This window comes from Gadus morhua, chromosome 16 (assembly GCF_902167405.1).
Source record: "Gadus morhua chromosome 16, gadMor3.0, whole genome shotgun sequence".
Classification (NCBI taxonomy): Eukaryota; Metazoa; Chordata; class Actinopteri; order Gadiformes; family Gadidae; genus Gadus; species Gadus morhua.
Window position 1 is genome coordinate 21,030,948 of NC_044063.1, and position 19,052 is coordinate 21,049,999.

General features: G+C 42.3%; 2 protein-coding genes across 3 annotated transcripts in view; one reads left to right on the forward strand and one right to left on the reverse strand.

The window, feature by feature from the left end:
- tsku (tsukushi small leucine rich proteoglycan homolog (Xenopus laevis)) overlaps window positions 1-6,855 on the forward strand; it is a 6,924-nt gene extending 69 nt beyond the window's left edge. The window contains exons 1-3 of one of the 2 annotated variants that reach the window (XM_030381413.1): window positions 1-238; window positions 4,306-4,617; window positions 4,806-6,855. The exon at window positions 1-238 is cut by the window's left edge and continues 69 nt beyond it. In XM_030381413.1, the coding sequence (XP_030237273.1) occupies window positions 4,309-4,617; window positions 4,806-5,546 (1,050 nt within the window). In that variant the 5' untranslated portion in view covers window positions 1-238; window positions 4,306-4,308 and the 3' untranslated portion in view covers window positions 5,547-6,855. Of the gene's footprint in view, window positions 239-641; window positions 853-4,305; window positions 4,618-4,805 lie in introns of those variants that run through there. The other variant, XM_030381414.1, reaches the window with a different exon arrangement.
- Window positions 6,856-12,759: 5,904 nt separating this feature from the next.
- On the reverse strand, window positions 12,760-17,321 carry mmp13b (matrix metallopeptidase 13b). The gene is made up of 11 exons (XM_030382003.1): window positions 17,174-17,321; window positions 16,821-16,931; window positions 16,481-16,608; window positions 16,217-16,365; window positions 15,809-15,934; window positions 15,485-15,640; window positions 15,229-15,346; window positions 14,600-14,733; window positions 14,292-14,451; window positions 14,083-14,186; window positions 12,760-13,827 (listed from the first exon to the last, which is right to left on the reverse strand). Exons 1-11 carry the CDS (start codon window positions 17,267-17,269, stop codon window positions 13,727-13,729), a joined length of 1,383 nt encoding a protein of 460 aa, XP_030237863.1. The 5' UTR covers window positions 17,270-17,321; the 3' UTR covers window positions 12,760-13,726.
- Between the last annotated feature and the right edge of the window lie 1,731 nt (window positions 17,322-19,052).

The window sequence follows — 19,052 nt, forward strand, 5'->3', positions numbered from 1 at the left end:
AACGGAGGAGGACTAGGAGCTCAATCCGTTTCCCTCTTGACCAAAAAAATGTTTAGTTGTACTTCAGAAATGGAGTAGTTAAGCGGGGGGAAAGGGCTATCGACTACCGAGGGTCAGAAGACTGCTTAAAGTGTGTGATCCAGAGCATGGAAACGGGGTTGCGCCGTTGGGTAAAGTAACAACGAGATGACTGTCCGGCAGCAGGCGAACCGACTGTAGGCTCTTGTCTAACTTTGGGGTAAGTAGCCTTGCAATCGAAACGTCCAAGAAACTAACGCAAACTGGAGTAAACTTGTTTGTCTGGGTTTGTCTTTTGTTTTCCTAAAGCCACTGAATCTTCGATCTCGTAGTTTGGAAACTACAGTCAATCTTCATAATCCCCTGGATCATATTTCAAATATGCTGGTTTTTGGAAAACGCCTTTGGTTTTTGATCTTGATTAAAAAACAAGTAGGCTAGTGTTTCGTTGTTTGACCACATGGTTCTAGTCTTCTGGATTATTATTGTCATAAACAACTTATTTTCTTGTTTGATTCTTCCCTAACTCTCCGTAAACTCTTCTGAATGATGCATGCAGTTGGGACAAGCGAGTAGTGACTGACAGTCAAAAAGGGGCGGAGATCGAAGTACTAGCCACAATTTAGCCACATTATGGTCATTCGGTCAACTCATTTTAGGTTTTATTTTTTTATTTATATTTTTCGCCCCACAAAGGTAGCTGCAGTGTGCTCTACAGGGATTGCCACGGCTGCAAAAGAAATTTGATCTGTAGAGGTACCCGGTGTCTAATTGCCCGCCTCCAACTTCCCAGGGCATGGCAGGGGTCTAGGGGCTCCTGTTGTTGGAGGGGGGGGGGGGGGGGGGGTAGGTGTGATGCATTGATTATTTACACATGTCTGTCGCTTATTTATATTCAAATTTCCAGTGATTCAATCATTTTTTTAAAGCTTAAGCAAACCACAAAGCACCCCAGCCTAATTGGCTCAATCAATGAATTATGAGCTCTGCCTGAGGAAATGCATGGACATGCAAAGACACCGACACATACTTGTTCAAAGGTTGTGTAAGAAAGAGAAGAAAAGAGAATGATTTTTGTTTTTATGTTCAGTGTCAGTTTCATGAAGCCGTTGCATCTAAGCTGTTCCTTGTTGTTGCCCAAGGTTGGTGTGCCGGTCCTTTATCAGGCACCATCATATATTTTGTTGCCTTTCCTTATGGATCAGGTAAATTACTGTAGAAAAAGATTGTGATCTAAATTCTAAGAAAGAAAATCGTGATTCTCATTTGATCAACAATCATGCAGCCCTACATCCATCCCTTTACAAATCAAAAGTTTAGTGCATGGGGACCTTTCTAATTGTAATAATTTGCCCTTAATTTACTCATGTCTGGTTTTCAAGGGTGAAAACAGTCAAAACAAGGATCAACCAACAAAACATAATAGAATACATACATTCAAACAAGGCTCCGATAAAAAAAAGGCAACCCTTCATGAAGGTAGAAGCACCTCTAAAGTCTGCTGTGTAGGCCTGGTATGTCTGCTCTGAATCGATTACATTGACCTCTGCCTCTTCAGGCACATGACGTCAGCTTGTTTGGAGAGGCAGCTAGACAACATAACTGTTGTCTAGCTGAAAACAAGTTAGGTGAGGGTTAAATAGATGAGCATTGCAGTTTACCACACTATTGCTTCACTCTCGACTGTTGTTCCATGTAACAACAGTCTGTTCATCCATGTAAACACATCCATGGTGTAATCCCCAGTAATGTAATCCCCGGTTATTGGCGCATGGCCAGGATGTTAGAGAGAGTCTTCCTGGGAGTCTTTCCCAGGTGTAGGGTTGACTCTTGGATGTGACAAGGTGTTGTGGTGCAAGTTTCTCAGGCCGTTGACAATTGTTCACTTAGTCGGGGGCTGGCCTTTCCCGTTGCTGGGGGCTCTGGCTCATTACAGCCGTTTAGGGCCGGCCATGGTTTGGGGTCCTCAATCGCTGCACTTCAGTTAACTGAGATTTATTGGGGATGTAGTCTGTGAGGAACACCTGGTGCTGTTCACAATTATAAAAAAAGAATGAGAGAGCAGATGTTGCCGTAGCTTCTGAGGGGGAGAAAGAGAGGGAGAGAGAGATTTTCTCTCTCTCCCCCCCGAACGCCAACCTAGCAAGGGCCGTGGACGTATTAAGCTAATGACTACTTGGGATTCGACCAACTTGTTTCCCCCGTGGTTAACCTCTGTATCGTTTGTCAGGGGGCTCAGTAATGAAGGGGATAACGCACTTCAAAGGGCCCTGTGTGCGCCACAGGAACTGAGGGAAAGTTTCCCTTGGTGGGGTTCGTATGGACACTTAACCTGCATGAATGGAAGAGGACTTATCCAAACGCTTAACGCCTGGAAGCATCCATATACATACGCGCGCATTTTGTTCATGCACGCACATACACGCACCCTAAAAAAGATGGAGTCTAAAATATAGGCAGCCTTTGATGAATGAAAACTATGTGGCGTTGGTCTGCAACCGTTTTTCCTTCTGTGTTAACCTAAATGTTGCATACCTCAATGAAATGTGCTCAGTTTAGCGACCGAAACATCATCCATCAGAACACACACACGCATAAGGGGACAGATAAGTGGGCCTGTTTTGATAACAGCCCGTCCATGTGTAACTTACCCATCACCTAATAAGTCAGCCTTTGGACAGAGCGACCTGTGATTGCCAGGGCAGGTTTATTGTGCAAGGCCTGCACGAAAACACTTGAAAGGAAGGAAAGGGTCACGGCGCGGCAAAAGCATACAAAATGTCCCACCAATTCGACTTTGAGCTTTGGTAGAATCCAGCTTTTAACCACCAGGTCACTTGGGTATGCCATAACCTTATCTTTTTATATCAGCTAACTGACCAGTGCTCGGGCAGGCCAACGCATGAAATAACAGCAATGTCTTGACTTTAAACAGTGGTTTTATGATTTTGTTATCTCTCAACTCTCTTTTTTAATTAGTCTAATGACTAATCATTTTATGTTTGGCAGCTTCAGGTAATAGCTTCCTCCAGATCATACTTGTCCCTATTTTGGCACACAAGGCATTGTGATTTGCTGCTCCTACATATTGCCTCCTTGTTGAACATGTTTTCTGTTACACGATTTTTGATACATAGTGTGAAGGGTTGAGCAACGTACGTGTCCTGGGGCTTGAAAGGGCCTGTTTACTCTTTATCTGATCTTCACATTATATCTTGAAGATTTATTTTGCTGTTTTATTACACACAAATACATTGTGTGTGTGTGTGTGTGTGTGTGTGTGTGTGTGTGGCTCTGATTATACATGTTTTGATGTAGTATGTCAAACCCCTCAATAAATGATAATTGTAAGTGGCAGAACCTCTACCATACATCTTTTACAAAAGCTGTTTGCAATCTAAATAAAGGTGTGATGCCTAAGCCTTTTGCATCAGTGTTTATCTTGAAGATATTTCTGGGAGATAGAGTATTTTTTCTCTGTTGTTGGAATACAAAACAACCTAGCGCTCGCTTATGTATTCAAGGTAAAATAGATTTTTCTACTCACTTAAGTAGTGACGCAAATCATGTCATATTTATTTATGCATATGTGCAAATAAACTCTTTTTTGTGAACCTTGGTCAGAGTTTAAAGTTGTGTTTGTGCTAAAGTCCCTCCCTGGGTCAAATTTCCATGCATGCTAGCCTGTCTGTATGTTTGTTTGTGTTGATTGGATGACTAATATTTTTTTTTGCATGTTTAAAGTGTGGGTGTGATCCCTACTGAATGGCTTGACAGGTGGTAGCTAGGTTTAAAAATCAATAGTGGACCATGGTCCAAGTGTTTTGATTTCATGTGAGTTTTTGTCCTCCCAAGTTCCGTTGAGATAATTTGTAAAACAAGTGCCTTTTTGTCTGTGTTTAAACCCTGTTTGGGTGGCTTTATTTATGGGAGTCTTTGAGTTTATTTAAAATAAACGGTTTATTATAGACTTTTCACTTCATTTCAATTTCACACCCTTTCACGATATATGTTCACAGGACATTCCAGTTGTATCTTACTGGTAATCACGCATGATTATAATGATTCAGTTTTTTTTGCTTTTTTTTTTAAAAATGAATGTATCATCTACTTCCTATCTTGAAGTTTTCTGGTTGTTAAAAAGGGTGAAAATCAATTATTTATCAAGGATAAATACTAAAATGTATTAAAAAAAATGATCTTGAGTCAAAGCCGTAAGGCGTGAATGATCTTCGTATCGGCCCTGTTGGAAGCTAAAAGCTTCTGTGCCTCTCCCCCCCCCCCCAGGGCATGATGCTGCGCCTGCTGTGCCATGTCCTGTCTCTGCTGGTGGTGGGGCACTGCACTGCGGTCAAGAACTGCCACCATGGGTGCCGCTGCGAGGTGGAGAACTTTGGCCAGTTTGACAGCTTCAGCCTGACCAGGGTGGACTGCAGCGGGCTGGGCCCCGCCGCCTCTATGCCTGTCCCCATCCCCCTGGACACCACGCACCTGGACTTGTCGTCCAACACCATGGGCCCGCTGAGCGACTCCATGCTCACCGGGCCGGGCTACACCACCCTGATCAGCCTGGACCTCAGCAGCAACCACATCACCGAGGTGAGGCGCCAACATGGCTGGACAGTTGGACGACGAATCCAACACATGGAGTACTAAAGTCGGATGCACGGTTCACTCATTGTTTATGTGACTGGCAGGAGTTTGGCAGGAGTTTCTAGTGGATTCTCCTCGGTTTCTGACCAATATTTGCTCCTCTCACACTCCCTCCATTGCTCCCTGATCTCCAGATCAGCCCGAATGCCTTGCGCAGGCTGCGTTACCTGGAGAACCTGGACCTGAGGGACAACTCCCTGGAGAGCCTTTCCTCCAGGGCCCTGGCCGGGCTCCCTCTGGCGGAGGTGGACCTCAGCTACAACCGCTTCCAGAACTTTGACATGGACGTGTTTGCCACCAAAGTCAACGGCGAGCCAGTCATCGTGGATCTGTCTCACAACCAGATCCGCAGCGTTACCCGGGGCGACCAGGGGGGCGTGCCCTTCATCCAAAGCTTATCTCTGTCGGCCAACCACCTGACGGACATCCCCGCGCTGGGGGGCCTCCCGCTGCGCTACCTGAACCTGGACGACAACCCCATCGTCTCCATCCCGGAGGGGGCCTTCTCGCAGCTCAAGGACCTGGTCCACCTGTCCCTCAGCGGGATGAGCCAGCTGCGGGACGTCCAGCCCTATGGGTTCCAGGGCCTCCAGAGCCTGCAGGTGCTGGACCTCTCGGAGAACCCCGAGCTCAAGACGCTGAGTCTGGCCGTTTTCAGCGGGCTGGGGTCCCTCCAGGAACTGAACCTTTCCTACTCGGGGGTGCTGTCGCTGCCGGGGAACATGCTGGCCCACCTGCCCAGCATCAAGAGCATCACGCTGGGACAGGGCATCCATTGCCGGAGGACGCAGAAGCAGGGGCAGTTCCACTGGCAGCTGGGCCAGGTGACGCACAACGATGTGCTGACCTGTAATGTGGACGGTGTGATGGTGTGAGGCGGGGGAGGAAAGACGAGATGTCACAGAGAAGAGATTTCGGTGGTCACTTTGACATTGAACAATGTCTTTTGAGATCGATGAAAACCTCCCTCTCTGTAAATGTTATAGGTCTACAATGCTATAGATATTTATTTTGTTTAAGGAAAAAGTATCTCTCCCTGAAATCTGATGAAACAGTGTTGCAAAATAGGTATATTTAATTATGTGGAAATTACACCATTTTAGATGCTGGTGTTTAATTTTTTATGATTTTGTAATTTGCACCTTTATAATTTATCCGGGATTTTATTAACCCACACATTGCCAAAGAGTACCGCAATGTAACTTCGGAACATTGCTTTAAATATCCACAATGGGGAATGTCTACACATTTTGACCACTAAGGATTGTTCTCAATATCCATATTTACACTGAGACACATTTACACATAGACCATGAGAAAGTTACATACTCCGTTGCCACACAATACCAAAGAGTACCGCAATGTTACTTCGGAACATTGCTTTAAATATCCACATTAGGGAATGTCTACACATTTTGACCACTAAGGATTGTTCTCAATATCCATATTTACACTGAGACACATTTACACATAGACCATGAGAAAGTTACATACTCCGTTGCCTCCACATTTCACAGAGTCCCTCACTGAGGATTTCTGACGCACAGGATTCTCCAAATAGCTCTCATAGTTACTGCAAACAACAAACTGTAGGCACACGTGTCGAATACAAGAATCTTCTTTAAATATGTTATCTGAAGGCTGATAAGTTCGTTTTTGAGCACAATTCATATATGTTACATTTAAAATGTTCAAATGTGTGCTCAAAAGCGTATTATTCCTCTAATATTTGTAATTGGTTGGGAAAATCAGGAAATACTGGTATGAAAGTACCGGGAATAACGGTATGGAAATACCTCAAAATATCTGTATTTTCAACAGGAACACAATAATAATCCTTTAAGACTTTAGTTGTTCAAATACTAACCTAATAATAATTCAGATTTCATTCTGCCATAGCATTGCATAACAAAACGTTGTTAAAGAGTGTAGTCAAACACTAGAAACAAAGAAGCATGACACACCAATTCGAGCCAATCAAAAACCGCTGTAGCAATGAACCGTGTTCACCAGAGAGTGCCTGCCGTCCTTAAGGTTTTATATCAGTGTTTGAACAATCTTTAACTACTGTTTCCGCTTCTCACTCATCAGTTCAATTGGAAATTAACTAATCTCTAATGTGGTGTAAACTGTTACATTTGCATTGTGTTCTTAAAAAATAAAACATTCGAAGTTAAAAAGAGACTCAAGACTTTGATCTTTGAATGTACATCAACCATTGGTTGGTAACTGAAAGAAAGTAAAGATAAGGTTTGGTTTGAAACTAATCATGGACAATATAATCTGCTTGATCTTTGTATTTTAGACAAGATCTTTATCGTACTGCTGGCCTGCAGGGAACAATAAAGACCAATTTAGCCTTCGGCAGCTAATTCAGGAGACACGATTGACAATTGTGTATGAACACACACATACATGCATACTGTCCCTGGGATCTTAAGATGGTCCTTTATAAATGAAGTGTGAAGACACACGAGGGTTTGGCAGGTTGCTTTGCTCTGCTGGTCAGTGTGGTTATCGTGAACCGGGCGGTTGAGTAGGAGAGCAACGGTATCAAATAAAAGGGAGAAACACACAAACATGAGCAAAGTGCTGAGCCTGTACGGCCATCTTGAAGCTCTGTGTGTGTGTGTGTGTGTGTGTGTGTGTGTGTGTGTGTGTGTGTGTGTGTGTGCCTGGGCGTCAAGGTCCCATTGTGTATTCCCTCAGAGACAGAGGCGCATTCACATTAGCCCCCCTCTCTCCCTCTCCCCCCACCTCTTCTCTCCCTCTGTATCTTCTCTCAATGTGGCAGGGCCAATTCTGAGTACCTCTGAAACTTAGACGACCCTATGCCAAAAACAGCCTGAAAAGGGGGGCTGACTAAACAATGTGTTTTTCCAGGGATTGCGCAATGGTAATACGTGTTAGCCTACCGCAGTGTCCCCACAGAGGGATGGCCTTGTTGTAAGGGAGACATTTACAGCTCAAATTCAACTTGGGTTGAGAGGGAGGGGCAGGGGGAGGGCAGATGTTTGGGGCGGGGGGGGGACGTGCCAAAACTGTACTTTGGCTCAATTCAGTCGGACGGTAAAATCTCTGTTTGTGTGTCGTTAATATTTGGTCGTGTGTGTGAGTGGATGCTAACTTCCTCTATTTGTGTGTGTGTGTTTCCATAACCTCTGAGAGAGAGAACGAGAGAGAGAGGGGGGGGAAGAGTGAGAGAGAGAGAGAAGAGACAGAGAGATAGACAGAGAGAAACCGAGAGAGGGGGGGGAAGAGTGAGAGAAGGAGAAGAGAGAGAGAGAGAGAGAGAGAGAGAGAGAGAGAGAGAGAGAGAGAGAGAGAGAGAGAGAGAGAGAGAGAGAGAGAGACAGACAGAGACAGAGTGAGAACCATGCAAAGAGAGAGAGAGAGAGAGAGACCCTGAGTGAGTTTGACTCGGAGCCATGTTCTTTAGAAGATGACCCTTGCGCGTTAAAGCGTTCCAGATGTCTCCACTAGCTTGTGCGTCTGCTGACGCGCTGCCATGTGGTGACGAACAGAGCCAGCCATCCATCAAACCTAGCGCTGTTCTGCTGCGCTAGGATCAATGCTTAACTAGACTGTGAAATTGCAATGTCATCCATGTCATGCAACGGCACCGTAAAGCATAATCGGATGTGACCATGTCCAAAGATCAAAATACTGTGGCCTTCGCCTCCCTGTTGGCAAACGTAGAAATGTGCTTCATCAGAAGTCTACTGGTCGCCACTCAACAGCTGTGTGGCTAAAGAGGTCACTTCGATAAGTGGAAAAGATTCACACTTGCAAGTTGCAACCTTCTTACTTTGAAATATAAACAACTCTCCCATTTGAGTCATCCATTATACGTAAATAAAGATGTGTATATTTGCGTGCACATCGTCATTTACCTTCTTGCTTTCCTTAGCTTTTGGAGCGCGGGCTTTTTTAGTATTCATCTAGATAAAAAGATAAGAAAATCTCTGAACTGTACACTGCTGTTTGGTACTGCATTGTTTTCTATTACACATACAGTATATAGAAAAACGTGATAATATATTAAGCTCCGTAATCATTATTTTGTACACATTGATGTTAAGAATGTAAAAGAAACGACAGTAACCGCCGGGGTTGTCGAGTTTATTCATATATAATCTCATCTATAGTTTGTTTAAACCAAGGTGCTGGTGGAAATAGTTAAAATGTGTTCAATATACGTAACTTCAGCAACTTTTCTTGTTAATTTTCTAAAGTGGTGCTGATTATATCTTTCCTCGGTTAGTTCCCTAACTGACTACAACAAGAGTTAATCACTCGATTTCTCAGCAGTGGTCTCGCCCTGAAATGTAATTACTCAACTGCAAAGGGGAACGCTTTGAAGTGTGTATAATTACTTCAGGCAACCAGAACCAGGGTTGCTTTATTAACTGTTCAATGCTCACTTGAGAGGCTATCACACAAATGTAATGTGACCTTCCCAGGCCCAATTTCAGAGAATCAAGTAATCCAAGCAGCTACCATGCTTTATTGAACTCACCTCCACAATGACCTTATATGCCTTTGTATGTTGCCAAGGTGCATGTCCCTTTGCCAAGATGAACCTAGAATAAGATTACATAATGCAATATATCTATTTTTTTTCTTTCTTTCTTTCTTACTGTCTTTCTTTCTTTCTTTCGTTCTTTCTTTCTTTCTTTCTTTCTTTCTTTCTTTCTTTCTTTCTTTCTTTCTTTCTTTCTTTCTTTCTTTCTTTCTCTCTTTCTTTCTTTCTTTCTTTCTCTCTTTCTTTCTCTCTTTCTTAGTTTCTTCTTTCTTTCTTTGTTTCCTTCTGTCTGGTTCTTGCCATGGCACAGATTACCCTTTTCTAGTTAAACAAAAGTCACATTGTACCTCTTGTTGAAGACCCTGGTCATGTGCAGAGTGCGGGCAGGTAGCTTTGACAGACAGTTATGCCATCCAATAACTTGTTTCGGCCGATTTTACAATACAGGCCTGCAGCAGCCACCGATACCAGTTCTTCTTCTTTTGTCAAGGCATTTGATTTACTGACTGCTGGATGTCAAGAGATTTTCAACAAATATTAACAAAAGGCTTCTCAAATGAATTGGCTATCCTTATTTTGGACCCACATGAGCCGTTTGGTATAGTAGTGCCATTAATGTACTTAACTTACTTCCCATTGCTAAAAGTTACAGTTGAAAAGGACATCACATAATAGAGGAGGGCGTACAAAATCTCCCAAATATTCCTGCGCTTCGACACTATGATTTTTTTGTTTTATTTCTGTGTATGATTGGTTCAAAAAGTGTGTGCATGGTAACATGAGTCAGCAGGTCTCCTTGGTGAGCATGACTTCCATACGCACGCACGTACGCACGCACGCACGCACACACACACACACACACACACACACACACACACACACACACACACACACACACACACACACACACACACACACACACACACACACACACACACACACACACACACACACACACACACACACACACAGAAACACACAAACCACCGATTTGTGTGTTTCCTCTTATTTTGAGTGCTGCACCACCAGGGCATGCCAGGACATGCTCCTGGTCCGTGGGTGGACTCTGCTTCATGCGGCAGCATGCTGGCCAGCTGGTGAAAGTATACTGGTAATCAGGAGGTAACACTGGGACAGAACTCACACACACACGTACGCATGCACACATGGAAAATGCCTGCTCACAGGTACACGCATACAAAAAAACCACACACATCTGCCCCAGGGACACTGCCACTGATTCACCCTACAGTGATATGTGTCTGTGGTTGTGTTGAGAGGAAGTTAAAGTAATCCCTTTTTAAACGATAAATGCTCCAAATGATCTTCAACAAGGGAGAAGTTGCCTGAAGTCAGCTTGTGGATGATGCAACGGTGGATTCCCAGACGAGGGTTAGAAGGGCTGACTGCTGGAGTGATTCACCCTAACAACTCACGTTAATTATCCATACACACACCCGGCGCCCTCCTCCCATAGCGACCCCAACCGCGCCGGCCGGGCATGGGCTGCAGCAGAGAGAGAGAGAGAGGGGCCTCACATCAACCTCTCCCGGTCCCTCCGTTTCCTTCAGGGAAAGGGATGTATCTTGTGATAGGGGCCCACCCTGAATTTTTCCAACATCTGTTTGTCATCAGGTCCCGCCCACCCCCCCACACTGCCTCCACGCCTTGACCTACTTCAGGGAACATTTCTTGTTGTAATCCTTGACCCATCTTAACAAGAAGGTTGTGGGATTTTATTATTTTAAGCATTATCCCCATCATTATCGTATCAATAATAAATATAATTGATTGTGTCCATCCATGAACAATATTATTGATTTACAGTATATCTACTAGTATTAGCAGTAGTGGAAGTAATAGCAATAGTTATAATAATTGTATACAACAAAGAATACAGAATTTATTGTAGTGCTGGTCAGGTTTGTCTGCATTGTGCGGATAGCTGAAGGCTCAGACCTGGTGGTCTCTGTGCTTGTTCTTCTCCAACACAAAGAGCTCTCTTGTTCTTTAAGGCCTTCGCGGGAGGGGGACAAACTTCTCTTTGTGGGGTAAAATAAGGTTCATTGTGGCTCTGCATTGGGCATGTTTATGGTCTAAACAATGTTACTGTTAAAAACAAGTCAACTGGGCCACTTCATTATTTCTGCTGTCGCCCCTCCATGGAGCTCCACTTTCTTTACAAGGGGACCTGTACAATGCCTCCCAACGCATTCTTGTCCGGAAGGTTAATGAGTTGAAGATGGCGTTCAATGCTCGACTTGGAGACTTTGAATATCTAGTAATGCCTTTTGGATTAACAAACTGCTTCAACAAACAAATTATTTTTGAAGACTCGTTTTATGTGCGTGTTATGTCCCCACCAGTGTGTCCGTTCTTGTGGTACGTTATCAACCCAGCCCAAGTTCAAACGGACCCTGTTGGGTTTCTGCCCTGACCGGGTGGCCAACACCATCAGACCTAAATCAATTGTGGCAGTTTCTTGATTTTGCGAATTTCCATTGCAGGTTTATCCTGGACAACAGACGCATTGCTGCCCCTCTAGCAAATCTCACTCCAATGAGCGCTGGGAGCAAAGGCCTCCCTCAATGAACTAGGGCTGATCCAGTCCTCCTGTTTATTGTGGAGGGGGATGCTTTGGAAACGGGGGTAGGGGCCTTACTCTTTCAGTGGTCTTCTAAGGACCACTGAGAGAACTCTGAGCAGGCCCTCAGGCCAACCTCCACGTCAATGGATTTCAGTCTCGAAGGCACGGTATGAGCATGGTACAATAGGTAGCCTCATACACAGATGCACCGACCTTGTTCTATCATTTGGTATTTCAGTTGTAAGCAAATCTTTTTCTTTCTGACATATTTGATCTATGAATTTGACCGATAGGCTGTTGACTGGGATTTATATCGAATCAAAATATGTATTGATATTGATGATATTTTCCCATAGATTTGTCCTTTCTTTAAAATGTTCATCAAATCTTGAAAATGGGTTCTGAATACGGATAAGATCAATCTTGGTTTGGATCTGAATAAAGAAAGTTACAAATTATAATAAAATAGAATGGAAGGGGATGTTTATATTGTTTTATTGTGCTGTTTCTGTCTCATCAAATAATAACACTTTTAAGTTTAAAAGACCGCCACTGAATGTTCTACCTTTTGTTCTTTACATATTGCATAGGCATAGGCTGCATTTTGATCTGTAGGCTAGTCCCATTTAGAGCACTGTAATCCAGGTTTGGTATTGCTTAAAAGTTTTTGATCAAGGTGATGAAATCCAATGTTGCTTTGTAAAACTGTCAAATCAAAATTTAATTCCAAACATACGCAAAACTGCAATATGATGCACTTTATATGAACATGCATGGTATTTGTAAATAGGCTGGAAGGTGTGTGTATGTGTGTGTGGTATGTGTGTGTGTGTGTGTGTGTGTGTGTGTGTGTGTGTGTGTGTGTGTGTGTGTGTGTGTGTGTGTGTGTGTGTGTGTGTGTGTGTGTGTGTGTGTGTGTGTGTGTGTGTCTATGTCTGTGTGTGTGTGTAAGAAACTGAGATGCTTTTCCCCCAGGTGGAGTCAACAATTGTATCTCATAACAATGTTTATTAGAAAAAATTACAATCTCTTAGGTGGAGGTACAGTGTGGGCTAAATGGAGTTTCTGCTGACTCAATCTGAAATACTTAAGAAGATTGCCACCTAGTGGGGTACATTAAGTAACACATCTTAGCAAACGCCCGCATCATTACCTCAGGATCAAAATAATCATTACAGGCTATCATGTTAGATATAATATATATTTTTGTTTCCCTGAATTGGCAGTTCTGGCAGGAACCAATGAGGCAGTCTTTGGAAAATTAAAAACATTCTATCGAAAGAGTTGTGCGTGTCTAACATTTTACTCCTTGGCACAACACACTCAAACACTAGGATTATTTAGAACCTTATAATTTGTCGACCTTGATGACTGCAGAATAATGTATTCAAACACAATATTCAAGATTGCCTAAAAAGTGTTTTTAAAGTACTAAGTTCTTGTTTCTATTTTCTAACTAATTTATACAAAGCACACATCATTTGTTTTGTACCTTTATTTTGTGTTACCTTTTTCCAGGAAACATACATATTAAAAACAATCTTCCTTAGCACGAATGTCACAGCAGGGTATATATATAGGGGTATATTCTTTTTTCTGCAAAGCACTTTGTAACTCTGTTTAGAAAAGCGCTTTATAAATAAAGATTATTATTATAATTATTATTATTATATATATATATAGACAGATATATGTATCTATATAGATATATATAGATATATATATTAAAACATTTTAAAAGATCTGAAAGAAATAAATAGCTAAAAAGCATTCAGCAGTCGTAGAATTGACCAGAATTCTGTGTCTGACAACATTGACATTATAAGTGTCCAGCACAAAAAAACAATCAAATTAAAAATATCCCCCCTTTCAACTATTGTATATCATATTTTTGCATTTAACAAATGGTTTCTCAAGAAGGCAGGGAGATTCTCTTAACGTTGTCAGCAGTTGAGAATGGAGTTGGCTCTAACAATAGAAATTACCTTCCTTGACCTGTAGCTGTACTCAAACCTCATGTAGTCGTGGAAGAAATACAAGGTACCTGTGAATGGGAAGAGAACAGATTCATTCAATAACTGGCAAATGGAATATGTGCTATTCAATCTCGGTAATCAACATCGAAGGACCATATTATAGAATTGAGGTTTCTTCACTATATACTAATTTCTTTATTAGGATACATGAAATCATAGAGCAGGTAGGATTAGGATTTCTAGACATTGGGAATCAAACCCAGAACCTTTTGGCTGGGAGCCAAAACAGAACTAAGCAGTAGCAGACTATGCGTCTCCCTTACCGGAGTCATAAACCGCTGCATCCACCTCCTTTCCTATTCCAGGGAAGTCCAACTCAATTGCTCTCGGGAAGCCAACGTCCATGGTGCTGGTCCTTTCATCGTAGCTGTGTTGGACGGAACAAGCACAAACCCGCTATAGAATAGATGCATAGAGGCGATGTCCAGGGGAACAACTAACCCCCAGGTGAAATCCCAGAAATCCCACAAACCTCCAGTACTGTTCGTCGGTGAAGAGCAGTGTTTTGCCCGTTTCGGGGATGTGCACCGCAGCGTCAATCTCCCTCACTTTCTTGGGGAGACCGAGTTTGTGGATGTACTTCGGGTAACCCTCCACCATATCGTATCCACTCAGTGCCCACATCTTGATTCCTGTTGGGTGGAACAAAACCAAAAGCAGCACAGCTGAGCAAAGACAACACGTTCCTTTCTATTTTGGTAACGAGGACTCACACTCATGCATGTTTTCCTCCTTCCACACGAAACGACCAAACACTCTAGAGAGCTTGGGGGGACCCACCACTGAATATGACGACCATGTCCTTGTCAGAGTTCTCGTAGGCCGCGTCCACCTCCTTGGGCAGGGCGGGCCAGGTGGAACGGATCAGCGTCAGCTCCGGCTCCGGCATCTGGGGGTGGATACGCCAGTAGAACCTACCAGGACACCACACCAAACCATCAATACAGTGACTCCTCTTAGGGACGGGAAACACGATACTTGGACAAGAGGAATCGTTCATGTCAAGTGTCTGCTTATCTGTAAGGCCTGAAGTGATTATATGGTTAGGCTAAATGACTCATAGTGATGCAGTTGGTTTGGTTTCAGACCGACACACACATTACGTGGTACAGATAGGCTATTAAGGAAGAAATGCTTGGACAGTTTCACAGTTTGGAATGGGTAGCAACTTTAAATTGCAAAAGAAAAAGATCTAATCCAACTTCCGCTAAACAACATCAGCCTGTAGAGGTGTTTCTTCTGTCTGCCAATTAAGGCCTTTGCTACCACAGCCACATCCTTTGTGGTTATACCTAAATTGTCAACAGGAAAGGTTGGAATTCTCATTCAACTTTTCCTGAAACAACGTCAGCATAGTGGTGCAGATCCTCAGAATACCTCAATTGTATCACTAGTTTGAGTTTCTCTACCTGTCTTTGAAGAGGATGGTTTCCCCTCTCAACTCTGTGATGGCATCAAAGCTCAACATGGGGTCACATTTCTTTGGTGCGTCAGGTTTGGGCTTCACTTTCCTGTTGGGGTTTGGCCCTATATGGTTGGATACAGCACATGTCACTTGTCTGACATAAATCATAAAAACAACATTGACAAGATCTTTATGGATGATAAATATAAATACAAGTAGTACTCGTATTTGACTGATATGTCAGTTTAAAAAGTACTCACCATAAAGTTCTTGAATACCATCAATATCGTCCTCAGACAGGGGGAATCCCGGGCTGTATGAGTAGGTGGGAAACATCAAAGAGCCTGCTTCTCTGGAATGTTCCAAGCCAAGGGCATGTCCAAACTCGTGTGTCGCGACCAAAAACAAATTGTAGTCTATTTTAGAGAAACAAAAGGCACATTAGCTCAACAGTAGATTAGCTAAAATACAGCATTGTGACTTTGTTTTGACCAGGACATTCATATATTAGTGTACAGCTGAGGGCCAAAAAATAGGCTATTTGTTGTGGTAACGATGGTGATAACAGATGTCTCATCACTTGCCGTTTGATTCTTTGGTCCAGTTTTCATCCTCGTCAAAGTGTGTATCCCCCCCGATGCCCTTGCCAGGGGCATAGGCATGGGCCAGTAAGCCATTAGGCCCGTCAAAACTATTAAAATCTCCATGGTCTGGGGAATCAAGAGTAGGTCAAAAATAAATATAAAAAGCCTCCATATCGCAATCGCCATAAAAATCCCTTATATTAAACACAACTATAACATAACACTAAAATATAACTATAAACACTTTGAGTCAGAAGAATGGTATTGATGAACTAAGATTCATTTTTTCAGTTCTATGGGAAACACAAAAAAAACACACACTGAACCATTTAAAAGCCAATATCACAGATTCTCACAGAAAATGACAGGCTCCGAGCTACAGTGGACCCGAGTCAGGAAGGCACGTACCACGTGCTGCGAAGCTGATCATGATGTCAGCGATACCACTGTGGAGCCTCTTGAAAGTGAGGGGGGTGACTGAGGCCCACACGTTGAAGGCCTGTCGGATTGCTCTCTCAACGTCCGCCTTCTTCATGTCGGGGGTGAAGTTTTCTATCCTGGATCATGGGGAGAGAATATAACATGTGAGCGACGAGACAAGAATCATAGAAACATATGTCTTGCTTAAAAACCAAGAAAAAAAAAAAGTCTTTTTTTTACGGTGTTGCCAACCTGAAGGTGAGATTGTTGTTGGGCCACTTGAGCTTCCTGGGGGAGACGTTGTATTCCCCCACATCTGGGACTCCACATCTGGGCAGCTTCATTGTGTCAAAGGTTTCGGCATCTAGTTTCCCAGTCACCTAAAATATGCAAAGTATTTAATAATGTTTTATTTCAGTAGACAATGTACTGCTATTGAAATTACATGTTGTGCCTCTTTGTGTGGTCTAAAATTAACTTAAACACTATTTTGTACAACCACAATACTGCTTGTGTTTACCTTTAAAGTATGTATAGATTAAAAGTGGTAAACTATGCTAGACAGTCATAGTGTAACAGAACAGCCTTTTACCTTTAAGTTGAAGAAAGCCTGCATCTCCTTTAGTTTGGTCTGCAGAACGTCTGAAGATTTCCTTGCTCCAAGCAGACCAGCGGGGAGATTGTAGAAACGGCTGAGGTATTTCTGTACATTTAAAAGAAGTGAGGCCATTCTTAAACAAGAAGGGAAGTTGCAACATGTGTTCTGCAAAGATGTGTGGAAAAATTGCCATCACATTAATAATATTACACATAAACACTTGAATAGGTGAGTTCCAAGGGATAATAACCTTTTTAGCAATAGCAATCATGAAATGACAAAGGTAAAATAAAAATGTACTGCAAAATAATGCGGCAAAATACAACGCCTTAGGGTTGGTGTGTTACCTCTGCTTGTAGCCTCTTGTCCGTCTCGGCGCCGGGGATAGGCACAGCGATGCAGTGAGCGACCATCACCAGGAGCAGGAGGGCAGTCATTGTCATGTTGACTCTGTGTTGTCCAGACCAGTGATGGGAATAGAGCCTCTGTGAGGGGTATTTAAAGTATTTTGTCTTTTCTTTTTTTCTGCCTCAACTGGCCCTAGTGAATCATGTGTAAAACCACCTAGAACCACTTCCTCCTGGAGCAATTTATTTATTTATTTTAATTTTTCCTTAGAACTTCAGTCTGGGATTGTGGTTTGAGGGGACATGCGATTTCCGACCAAAAACTGCTTACAAGATAGCTAAGGTAGGAAGTCGATTTACAAAGCTGTTTCCCAGCAGATTTGTAAAACAAAATCACCCACATACACATGGACGTATTATATAGTATATTTTAGAATTGGATTACGCTGTTTCTCAAGGGATTGTTCCTGTCTGCAAGGTAAAGGTTTAGTGTTGACTTTTAATCAACAAATTATGAAATGATGAATAAAACCATACAGTAGAAAATGTCAAACATTAGGGGGACAAACTCCTCAGTTGTTAAACATTGACATGTTCATTTTCATTCACTGAGGTGCGTTCCCCCATCATATGCACACCAGATGACATTCTAGGATGACACATGTGATGTGACAGAGCCATAGACACAGCTGATGTGAGTGACCGAGAGACACATCTGATGTGAGTGACCAAGAGACACAGCTGTTGGGACTGAGCAAAAGGAAGTGATGCATAAAAGACGATTACATCGGAAAGAAATCTAAATAGAAACCAAATTGTTTTGTCTATTCATGATATAGGTACATTTGTACCCATTCTCTACAAGAAAACCCTTAACTGATGGGTGGTGGTCAGAGATGTTAACCACCACTCACAACTGATCATTTGTCCACAAAACTCCTGTGGAATGTTGGAGGGAGAAGGCGTTGTGCTCCCACTCCTTGTTCAGAAGAGCCCTTTGAAAGGTTTGGTTAGTAACAGTTTAACATATGGATACAATAATGAACCATTAATGAACATCAGTTAATTTATTAATAAGCATTATTATATAGCATTAAGGTTTAGGATATGTGGTTTCGGATTAAACTTAACCCTAATAATTAATATACCAATTAATACCATAGTTAACATGAGAGTAATGAGGAACAGTATGAGTTAACTGTTATTCAACTGTTAGTTAATTCTTATTAATGAATTAACCTTTATTACTTGATAAAAGTTATAACTTATGTTGCATAACCTATGTCTCAGGTCCAGTTCACCCAATATTATGCAATGTCGAAATATTTCATCATTTAGAGGTTTCAATCTTGGGTCTCTCCCGGCAGGTCAAAATAATGCATTTCTTTATACAGTGCATTTAAAGACACTTACAAAACATAGCAATTTTAAAACATAAAATAAGTCAATATAACATCACATTATAATCGTATTAGTGTTATTTATATAATACTGGTTCTAGTGTTTTATATACCTACTTGTTGGGCAAGAGTAGAGCAGCAAGATGACTTCCCATTCCTGCTAAGTCTGCATACGAACTTCAGAAGTATTTCATTGCGTGCCTTTGGATTTTCATCATGACAATATGTCATTTGCTGTGATGAATTAATGTCGGTTCATCTTAACTCCATACCTGGAGTTAAAGCAGGCCGGGACATGCTGTCTGTAGACGTGCTGTCTGTACACATGCTGTGTGTAGACGTGCTTTTTACTGTTTGTGTGTGTGTGTGTGTGTTTATTTGTGCTTGTGAGACTATTGTTAAATAGCATTAACAAGGAATTCCTCAGAACAAACACACACACACACACACACACGCATTATAGCATTCCATCATATGTA